Source organism: Etheostoma spectabile, chromosome 20 (genome assembly GCF_008692095.1).
Source record: "Etheostoma spectabile isolate EspeVRDwgs_2016 chromosome 20, UIUC_Espe_1.0, whole genome shotgun sequence".
NCBI classification, from domain to species: Eukaryota; Metazoa; Chordata; class Actinopteri; order Perciformes; family Percidae; genus Etheostoma; species Etheostoma spectabile.
This window is the reverse complement of record NC_045752.1, coordinates 18,165,519-18,176,905: the sequence shown is the minus strand read 5'-3', so window position 1 is coordinate 18,176,905 and position 11,387 is coordinate 18,165,519. Positions and strand designations below refer to the sequence as shown.

At 39.0% G+C, this 11,387-nt stretch overlaps 1 protein-coding gene and 1 long non-coding RNA gene across 2 annotated transcripts in view; one reads left to right on the top strand and one right to left on the bottom strand.

The window, feature by feature from the left end:
• Positions 1 to 4,759: 4,759 nt before the first annotated feature.
• The window catches only part of kcnk5a (potassium channel, subfamily K, member 5a), an 18,007-nt gene continuing 11,379 nt past the window's right edge, over positions 4,760 to 11,387 (bottom strand). The window contains exons 2-5 of the mRNA XM_032500749.1: positions 8,770 to 8,881; positions 8,260 to 8,426; positions 7,985 to 8,153; positions 4,760 to 7,868 (exon numbers count right to left, since the gene is read on the bottom strand). Of these exons, the coding sequence (XP_032356640.1) occupies positions 6,919 to 7,868; positions 7,985 to 8,153; positions 8,260 to 8,426; positions 8,770 to 8,881 (1,398 nt within the window). The 3' untranslated portion in view covers positions 4,760 to 6,918. The remainder of the gene's footprint in view (positions 7,869 to 7,984; positions 8,154 to 8,259; positions 8,427 to 8,769; positions 8,882 to 11,387) is intronic.
• Positions 4,978 to 11,387, top strand: part of LOC116670292 (uncharacterized) — a 19,997-nt gene continuing 13,587 nt past the window's right edge. Inside the window, exons 1-2 of the long non-coding RNA XR_004326994.1 lie at positions 4,978 to 5,028; positions 9,332 to 9,335. This is a non-coding gene — a long non-coding RNA (uncharacterized LOC116670292). The remainder of the gene's footprint in view (positions 5,029 to 9,331; positions 9,336 to 11,387) is intronic.

The following is an 11,387-nucleotide window of genomic DNA, read 5'->3' as shown; positions in this document are numbered from 1 at the left end:
CACATGACATCATTGAGATTCATTTGGGAGAATTAAAATAAATGAAATTAGGAATTAGGAACAGCCTATTTTAAAGCGTTTTGGTTGCAGTATATTACATAACTTAAAGTGTGTTTGCCAACCAGCTTTAAAAGCTGCCTTGCTGTAATCTCTTCACAAGTACACTCTACATCTGGGAAACACAAACTTTGAAGGAAGTAGTGCAGTGTGAAAGACAGGCTGGTTTCAGCACTCCTTGCATAATCTGACTCTCCAACATACGCCTACGCAGTCTGAAAACCTACGAGTGACTGAGGGACTAGCGTGCAATATTAGGCTTCTTGTCTTAAATATATTGAAGTAGATGTTGAGTGGGATACATTTAGTATCATATAAACCAAAAGTTTAAACACATTCAAAGTAGTTTTGACAATAAAAGGACAAAATAATTAGTTTGCTTTGGCCCATGGTGGCTGGTTACGTTATGACATTCTACATATATGTGTAAAATTTCAGCAGCTCATAGCACAAAGGGTTCATTTTCTGCTCTGCTTTTTTACATCTGGTGGAAATCATAGTCCTTTTGCATTCTTACATGTACAATTTGTTGATTTATCCTACTTTCCTTATATAAATAGGTGGTAGTTAACACGGCTGCTTGGAAGAGTACATTATATGACCATAAGTGCATACCATAAAACTGAAACAAGGTCTAAGGGAACTTCCCCAAACTCCATTCTGTGATTCATTGAAACTGAAAGCTTGCATGGAAAAAGTTCTACTTTTGCTCAGAAATGTGATAATTTTTTATGTGTTGCAATCAGCATATGCATGTGTTTAACATGTATTATGTGTGGAACCCAGTTCCTCATGAATAGCTTTAAGACAGTTAAGACAGTAATATAGATCCAAAGATCAAACTGTCATGTGGTAACTCTTTTATGACAAATACAATCTGTTCTCTGAACTGTGCAGTAAAAGTTTCTAGGTGTTCCATAACAATATGTAGCCAGTTCCTGCTTAATTTTATTGCAAGGATTTGATCGTTTAGTGTGGTTTTGGTGCATGTTTATGGAGCCCATCAGTATGGAAGAAGTCTACAAACTGAAAGAAGGCATATTATATCAAATGAGCAACCGTCTCCTCATCTGCTGTCCACATCTAATCTCGTTTTTAAAATTCCCAACCATACAAAATCATCACTGCTGATGTGTAAAATTTTAGGTTACTGTCTAATGAGCATTAGGGGATTCACAACCATAAACCAAGTATACTGTTGCTGTCTGTTTTAAGTTAACTAACAGTTAACACTGGTTCTGAATCATCCCTTTGAGTGCTATCACAAAGAGTGAATGAGACTAGTCAAAGGCCAAATGCCAAATTTCCCTGTCCTGAGGCATCTCAGAAATTGCAATTTGGTGATGTGTTTTTGATGACGAGACTCGCTTTACATGCCCCCTGGTCCACATGTGCTCTGTTGACCTGGGCGCTGCATACAGTACTGACTCAGTGGTGAGAAAGGCAAGGCAGATACTATTTCAGCTCAGACGCCTGAGGAAGTTGCGGGTATCCCCTCAAATACTGAGCAATTTCTACTCCTGCATCATCGAGAGTCACTGTCTGGTTTGGAAACGTCACCGAACAGGCCTGGAAGGTGTCGCGGAGAGTGGTTTGTTCGCCTGAACATACCATAGGGGGTGCTCTACCCTGCTTCTAGCCTCAGGCCACTAGGATCATGAGAGAGGGTGATGATGTGTGGACTGCCCCCCCCCCCCACATTGTGCTTTATGATGAATCATGCACAAATTCAAAGAGATGACGGGATTACATTTCATTGGAATTGTACCCCGTACGCTTTCATTGATTTGACCTCATGTTAGTCCTAGAACTGATCCTTGCAGGGCAAGCATAATGTCTGTCCTCCTCATTTAAATACAGATTTATTTAATTGTTACTTACAGGTTGAAATGCTGACCATGACCTTTTTTGCATCTCTCACCCTCCTTCCTGGTCATCTCATTACTGTCTGGCTGTAATAACAGCAAACAAAAATAACTGTTAACTCTTGAAAAATGAAATAACAATGGCCTCAGTATCTGTAGTCATCTGTCTGTATGCACTGCATCACACTTCAGAATGAGGAACTTGAACACATGAAAGATGGTTGATTTATGTTGTGCCTGGAATCCCACAGTATCAGGAGGCATTCTGGTTTCCATCAGGCTCAGCACATTTTTACAGTGAGCCCTTTCTTTAGTTTGGTTCAGTAACCATCATCAGTTAAGTTAACATTTATAAGGGCGAAGGTTCTCTAACACCACCCATTCTGGTGAAACATTGATGGTGGAAGATCAAGGAAATATGTCTCCATTGCAGATTCTTAAACTGTAAAGATGCATGAGAAGCAAAACATCATATGGGCATTTCAGAAAGTTATACAAAAGATCATCGTGTTGCTGTCTGATTTCCTATTTTTCTACATGCATGTTAAACGTTAATGTTGACAGAGATGAATGTGTCACTCAGGGTGGAACCTAGAAAGGTTTTCCCGCTAAGTCCATTCAGGAATTCACTTTTAGCCTGTGGCAGCAACAACTGACTGTTATCAACACGCTAATCTCATGTCTTTTTGGCACATCAGGATATGTCAATAGCCTGGCTCCATTGACTCCTTAAAGTTCATCCACGTTCCAATCATTGACTGATAACATAAACCAGCACATGAGACTGTGCAAAAATGTCCCCCTTTTGTGTAGGATATTATTCATTATTGGCTTTTTAGCATTGTTATTATGGCTTGGTTTGCACATCTTTTGCGTTCTGCTCCTTTTGAATTGTTGTTCCCATGTCTGACACCATGACCTTGAAGTGTGTGTGCAGAATGAGAAATGTCAGGTGTCTCTGAGATAAAAAGTGTCTATTTGTAACTTTCAGTTTGTGTTAATTGTAGTGGCGGCTTTGGACAAAAATGCTAGTGTTTTTACCACATTTGATGTCGTAAAGGTCTTTTCTTTAAGATGCTTTATTACCCATTGTATTACTGAGTTAGAGTTACCAGGATGTTGTATATTTGCAATGAATGTTTTACTCAGACAGAAAATCATTCATTTACAATAAGAGAATAAGTTACAGATGCTGCAAGTTGCAAGTGCTTTAGGCAACTTAGCCTGCTTTGGATGTCTCTGTCACTGTGTCACAAGCTATAGCAAGATTTTGTTGAAGCAACCAACTAGGGCGGCACCATAAATCGCAGTTGTTATCGAAATCGCAATGTGGAATAAGGCGATTCAATTCGCAGGGGGTGAGTGGCGCAATATTTGTTAAACCATTCTGAATTTACTACAGAGGTGCTGCAGAGACGTCCTGGCCTACAAATCCTATCCTACAGACTAAAGAAAACATCTTTGTTTGATACAGATCCTCGCAAAAATCACAATATAATCATTTTAAATTTTAATGTTTTAACATTCTTCAATGAAAATGAGAATGACACAAAAATGATCATTCCCTCCAGTATCATGAATCTTGAATCAGTCAAAACAATCGCAATTAGATATTTTAATGACAACAACTTAAATGTATAAAGCGCCTTCCATGAAATCAAGGACACTTTACACAAGAACAGGGGGACTAAAATAAAATAGTTGGCTAACACAAAAATGGACTAAAAAAAGAAATAATAACTGTGTGCCTAATGGAAGGGAGGGGCGCAATTTGATGTTGGCTACTGATGTACAACCACGTCTCGAATTGTAAAGTTATTTTATGAATGAAAAAGTCATATGACATACCTAAAGGTCAAATGGGGGTCAGTTTCGAATCATTTACAATCCCGTAATTGTCTCCATATTGTGAAAGCCAGAACGAGATCGTCTCGGGTTTTTGTCCGTCACACTCCCTTTTAGCTTTTAGTTGTTCTTTGTTTAATTTCTTTTTTTTTTCTGGGTGGCCCTGCCCCAGAATCAGCCATAACAAATAAATTCTAAAATAAAATTTAAATACAATTAGGCCTATATAAAGACATATCCTGCTACCTTTTACCTGCACGCTCACTAACACATGCTTTTCTGGTGTTAAACCAAAATCAGAATAATTGATCTTGTGTGACTTTGCAGGTAAAAATCAGACCTGGGAAAAGGCATTAATAAAAACTATACAAATGGCCTTCTTTTCACTGTAAGTCTCGTTTGCTGTTACAGGTCATTTGTGATCATTAGATGAAAAACTAGACAGTTTCAGAGACAGTTAAAAGTTACATATGGTTACTTTAATACATCATGAAAATGTACAAGAACTTGACACTGAATGAGGACTGTATACTTGGGTCTACATGTGTTGTGAAAGTGTCTATTATGGTACACTTGCATTTTGAATTAACTATAATGCTGTTATTGAAAGTAAAACTGGGTAAGACAGATTTGACTGTGCAACAAGATCCTAGAATACATGTTTAATACTAAAGAAGAAGCCTGAGAGAAGTGATACATAAACATCTCTAGATCATACAGACCTGTGCACTTATCACCATCCTTGGTCTTATATATTCTCTTTTTCATGTTCAAATACAAAAGGTGCTCTTCTTGCCGTCAGGTCAGCATGTGGATCTAGTGTTCATATACAGAACGTCTGTTAATGCAGACCGCACACTTTAGTATAGAAGCACGTCTGCTACATGCAAGTCTGCATCTGTACTTAAGTATGATCAAGGCTATAACTGAACTACAGCTGTCAAATCATCGGAGTGCCCCTTTAATGTAATGATCACAAAAAGTCAAAGTTTTATTAAACGTTTATTTACATGAAATATACATATTGTTTGGAATTCACATGCAAACTTTTAAACATGAATAATTTAATCATAAAAAAGATGCCTAAACACAATTTTACTGGAGTTTTAAAAAAATGAAGCAACATTAAGAGAAAAACTTCGGTAAATGGGTTAAACCAGCCTATCCTGTTCTTGGTCAATAATTTAGAGACAAGCTTAAAAATCAGTCCGGACAAGTACCATGGCTGTGGAACAACACTGAACTACCATATTAAGGAAAAGTTAGAGTGAGAGAGTGAGAGAGAGAGAGAAAACAGAATAACGTGGAGGCCCTGCAACGAAACACAATCAAAACACCCAGTGTGAAAGATGTAATATTTTCAGTGAACCATAAGAACATTCAATAGGTGTTACATTGTGCTGTAAATCCTCTGCTTTGCAGTGGATTCAAGGCCTGATTTCACCTGATAGCAGTCATATGTAGGCAGAGTTAGTAGTACAGATGGTGTGGCCCATGTGTTCACAGAAAGAGCTACAAATATTGGACTATATTTACAGTATATTATCCATTATTAAGGAGTTCTAAATTCAAAGTAGCTCCATCTGACACTGCAATCTTACTATTCACCGTAACATTATTTCAAGTTTTTTTTTGTGCAAGTTAATGTGTGCAAAAGGCAGCGGGTAATCAGGGTAAAAAAGGCCCCTTTTAAAAGCGAGACTGTGAGAAGCACTAGATATTATATTTTGGTCCCTCGAGTTTACAGTTTTGTGTTCAAGTGAAACAAGAGGGAACAACCGAGCACCAATAATGCTAACTATGTCGCATGGCTGAAACGTGTCAAGAGAGCATTGATCCGTTACAAGTTAACCTTGAATGTCTGTCATAAGCGGTACTTCAGTCTTTCATGCCAGTGCAAGCCCCCAAAGGCAAACATGCGCAGCAAGGCCATGTCCTGAGCAGTGCTGTTTGAGTCCAATGATGGGCTTTTAGCCAATATTTACATGGCAAACAAAATGAAGTAAAAGGGTGCTAAAGACACAAAAAGTGAGAATACTGTGGATGTAAAAGTTTTCTCATTATGCGCTGCCAGAAGCCACAGAATGGACATTTTTTGAATTTGACGTGCTGTCAGAAGCAAAACAATAAAGACGTGTCTACTCAAACAAGTTGAGGGTATTCTGCGAGACTCTACTGTAAGTCACAATGGGAGGATCCAAATTTAAAAAAGGCAAACAAATCTTAGTTTAGACTGTCTCTCTTGCAGGATATTACGATTTGTTCTAAATGCTTCTCCGTTCATAAAATGTTCAGCATTTTCAGGTTTACTCTCAGCTGGTTCTAGACATCCAGATGTGGCTATGCATCACTGATAACCTCTAGTGCAGTCACAATTATATTGCTTTCAGTTAAACTAAAACAAATCTCAGACACAACAAGTTAAGGACTTCACATAAAAAACAAGTGAAAAAAGAAAAAAAAAAAGGAGCAGAGTTGGCCCTTAACCACTTTCATTTTCTTTAAGGTTAAATGTTTGGCTCAGGTTTTAAACAATACAGTCTGCACAGAAATGGACTGTGAACTGTCCTCATTTGGTGGAATTGTGCAATGGGAGACATAAACCCATGTAGCCATTGAATAAAAGCTACCGTCCTTCATTTTAATAAATATTATAGAAACACCAATATGGTGAATATGCATAGAAAAACTATGGAGATCAAGTACATTTCCACATATAACTTCTTATCAGCCTATGAGTAGAAAAAAAATGCACTCATGGTAAATAGGTTTTAGTTTCAACAATACAATAAATGTGTGGCATATAATTTCTCAAACCATATACAAATATATAAATAGAGCAGATGTTAAATACTCACAGGGTTATAGGTCATGCTCTGTCGTCCATTTTCATGAAGATGTTTCAAGAGTTTATAGATAGTTCACCTCCTAAATATAACATAACATGATTGCATTTATCAGCTATGAACAGAGCATTCATTTGAAATTTGATCTTGGTTTCATTATCAGACCCCCAAAAGTGCAATGGGACTTCTGATGTTCATTCAAACAATTCACATTATAATACATGTACTTCAATGCCAACCAAGAACTAAAAACAACAGAGGACCACGCAGATGTGGCAACTTTGCATAGTTAAGATTCTGATATCTTAACATTCTGTATTTTCTTCTTTTGCATATTCCTCTACAAGTTTCTCATAAGAGTGGCTGTGTTCTGAACCGTCACTAGTGAACACAGACCCTTCAGAGTCAGAACTCTGCTCCTCCTTGGAGTTTGTTTCAATGTTTTCATCACACGTAGTAATTGATAGTTTTGCTTTAGAATCATCATCTTCATCCTCCTCCTCCTCCTCTTCCAAGTTATTGCTAAGAAAGTTCTCCTCGTCAATAAAAGTAATGTTTGCATTTTGGAATGTTAGGGGATGGTACTCTTTAGAGTCCCATGTCCTTCGACTACCTGCTCCATAATCTTCCACCCCTCCATTCTCTAGGACAACGTCTTTGTCAAGCTGGTTCTCATACATCTGGCCCTGGTCAAGATCTAGGTCACCCTCTACTTGGTCCTCTGTTAGCAGCAAACCGCTGTCTGAGCCCAGGAGGTAGTTCTTAGACTTTGAAAAAGCAACAGTGACACGGTCACTGAAACTATAGCGTCTCTTTTGGCGAGGTGAATGGTCCAGACTAAGAATGGTCTGACCATTAAACAGGGGAGCGTCATTGCAACTCTTGGAACGACCAATCTCTTTGGAGTTATTAATGGTTTTGGCACTATCGCTGTTGCTTCCGCCATGTTTTTTGGTGCCAATCTGCTTAATCAAGTCATTGTAGCCTTCCTGCTTCTTGGACAGGAAGCTGAAGATGTTGACGTCATTAGGAGTGGGTGGCAAACGAAGGGCGGCTTTGTGAGTCTCTTTGTAGTGCCGGAGCTCATCAAGAGATAGTTTGCGCAGCTTGCGGCGTTTCTTCAGTGCCTTATGGGCCTCAATCACCATCCGCACTTTCCAGTTGAAAAACAAAGAAAGCCAGGCCAACCCCAGATAAATCCACACTTCCACAAAGTAACGGTACAGAGTTGGGTATTCTTTATTTGGTTCCACACCTGGAAGGACAAATAAAATAATCAAAGGGTCATAAAACAATTCCAGCCTGGTTTAATTTGATTGATTCAATCAAAATAATGTGATTTGTTTATTTCTAATTTATTTCTCAGCTTACCTGCTACCAAGTCCCCAAAACCAATTGTGGTCAAGGTGACAAATGAGAAGTACAATCCTTCAATATATGTCCAACCCTCTTGGGACATAAATACAAAAGGTGGAAGGACTAAATGGACCAGCACACCCCAGAGAAGAAATATAGCTGTGCAGGTAAATTGAGCCTTTCTCTGGAAAACAAACAGAAAACAAACATTACTTCAGGTGCAGGTTTTGTGCCACAGAGAGATGCAAGAACTTCTTCCAGAAGTGGAATAATAGCTTCTATCAACCTACCAGTGAAAACCCTTTCTTGGTTAGATACTGGCCCAAGTGCTTGGCCCTGCCACCGAAGAACTTTCCTAGCTCACTGATCCAGGTAAGACATAAAGGCACACCAAACAGACCGTAAAGGATGCAAAATACACGGCCTGCTGGCGTTTTAGGGGCAATGTTCCCATATCCTTTAAAAAAAGGAAAGTGAGTGGTTAGGGTAAGGAAGTACAAACCATGTACACACGTTTATGTCTTTTTAGCATGGCTTTACAAGAGGACAAGGGAACTTAAAAAAAACATGCCCTCAGTACGGGTTGTCTTAATCCAAGGCCATCCTGTACATTTGATTTATACACACTTTATATGATTTTAAACATCCAGCAGTTGGCTGCATTTGAGTTTGTCCCAATAGAACAAAGTAAAATAGTTCTAAAGTCTGCTTGACTGTAACATTACTATCTCATTTTCTCTTCAACATTCAAGTCTGACAAAAACTAGATCTGTCACAGTTGAATCTAGAAAAGTACTTACCGATAGTGGTGATAACAGTGGCGGCGAAAATAACAGCATTTGGCCAGTTCCAGTTGTTGAAGGTCTTGCTGCCAGTTATAGTGATCCCTTGGCCCGCAGCATCAGACACCGCCTAAGGACAAAGAAAAAACACAATTGAGTACATAAGGCTTGAATTCAACTTAAAGAGAGAAATTGATGGACGGCAAACAAATGAATGCTGTCAATTGGCAGTTGTACAAAAAAAAGAAGAGAAGGCCGGAAGTTTGGGTTTGTTTATAAGCTCCATGTCTTCCACTACATCCTTCCTGTGATATGTTGATGTCCAGTGGTACTGGAGAGCTGAAATGAAACTCAGGCACCCTGCTAGTGAAACAGAAAGGTCTGAACAGCTATTTCATAATACTATGATGATGCATGGATTAAAAGCTCACTACGTGGTTCTTCAGTGATTGCTCTGTTTGTTTTTCATTTTTAAGATCCAATGTTGCCCTTAACATACACAATAGAAATTCTTTAGAACAAAAGGTATTTTTGGGGCTTAGTCTTGCATTGCCAGACCTTCCTCCACAGCGCTGCACAGCCAGGTCTGGCTAGTCCACACAGCATTCCGGGATGGGAGAAAAATGTGCTTTTGTTTATTGGCATTTCAAAAATATTCAATAACTGTTCAACAATCTTCTTGGGCGGCGCCAAGTGCATGACGCTATGACTGTGCCTCTGAAAAATAGCCTTGGGAAGGAACTCGTTTTGGTGGAACACACACGTTCAAAAGTTGTTTTAGTTGGAATTGTAGTCTAGCTAGCTGTCTGGATTTACCCTGCAGAGATCTGAGGAGCAGTTCTTATAATCATAATCTTCATAAATCAACAGGAGGAATGTCAACACAAAGAAAGCGGAAGGTAAGGGACATCTGGCTGAAAATGACGAACATTCGGCAGAATTTCCGACGGCACCTTAACAATCCCGGAAATTAAATGTTGTCAACATAGACTTTTTTGTGCTCAATCCACAGGTAATATGTGTCTCTAACTTTTTTCTATATATTTTCTATACAAGTCTTTTGTAAGCTGCTGAAATCTGCAGCTGGAAATTCAATTTCCTTGCGGGAGTCATCCCAAAAGGATCAATAAAGAGAAGCCTAAGTCCTAGATCATGGGATAGATCAGATCAATCTTGCAAGGAACTTTCAGTGTTGACAGCGAAAGGAGAAAGAAAATGTTTAATCAATCATTTCAAACCACATGTGTGCTTAACAGACTATAGAAACTAGATTCCCCCTGTGGGGTATTCACAAACACCCTGCCATGTGTGGTGGGACAATGCTCTACCCCCCCACAGCAATGTTCTTCTTTTTCCAAATGTGCTTTTAGCGGGAAAACATGCAGGGGTTGGCTAAATTCATATAAGCCCTAAAGCTGTGGAAGATGCTTGTTTTTTTTTTAAATAATAACCGGTCTGTGACAGTTCTACTCTGTAATTACCAGCACATGGGGAGGCAATTCTTTTGTCTGCTGAAACAACAGAGTTTCTCCATTGGGCTTTAGGGCAACAGCAGCGATGACCGAGTTTGTGTTTGAACCATGACTAGAAATTAAAGCCTCCTTTATGCCCTTTTACATTTGACAGTCGTCTTGAGCCCACAGCATCTGTAATAACTGGTTACATTTATATGCATGCATGCATTATATTATGGGACATGTTCAGGCTAAAATCTTATTTGCATAAACTAATTACAGAAACTTTTGATACTCCACAACGGCATATTCCTGTTGACCTTATGACGTAATTTAACTGTGAAAAGAAAAAAAGAAATTGTTGGGCTGTATTTACGCAACAATCGGCTACATTTAATTTGGGCTGCACGATGTGAGGAAATCATGAGGAAATGATCTAATTGCGATTATTTTGACTGATATTACTGGGACGTCTCTGCAGCACCACAATACTTCATTCAGAATGGTTTGACACATAGTTTGCCTTTAAAAGTAATACGCCACCGTTTGTTGAAAAAGGTCTTATCAAAGTCTCCCCCAAGCCGTAGATAGGTGGGCCAACGCATTTGTTATCTCAGTGCATGCATTGTTTTAGTCCGGTGCAACACCGGCAGCGCTGCCACTAGTTAGCTTAGCATAGTGAATGGAATCCTATGTTGCCGGTTAGCATGTTGTGAGTAAATGTGAGCCAACAAAAAACAACAACAACCTAATTACTTATTGTACCCCGTGTATTCACGAATACAAATAGATATGCAGAGTAAGACTAAACGATTTCCTAGCCAGATATTGACTTGGGACTATATTGGGTGGAAGCACAACCAAAGCACTGCTACATGGGCACAGAGATCACGCAACACCTAGAACCCCCCACTTCCGTCAACATTCCTGGCATGTACTTATGGAAAGTGATGAGGCAAAGTTTATATCATGGAAGAAGACTTGAAATTCATGAAATTTCAATCACAGACTTTTGGTAAAACCCTCAAAACCACCATTCATTTATTCCTCTGTTGCAGCCAATATTAAATTGTACCCCACTAGCTAGGACTGTAATAGTTTGAGGTTTGTTTGCTATGAAAAAGTGACAGATGTTATGTTTGTGAGTCGTGGTGTGTGTGTGTGTGTGTGTGTGTGTGTGTG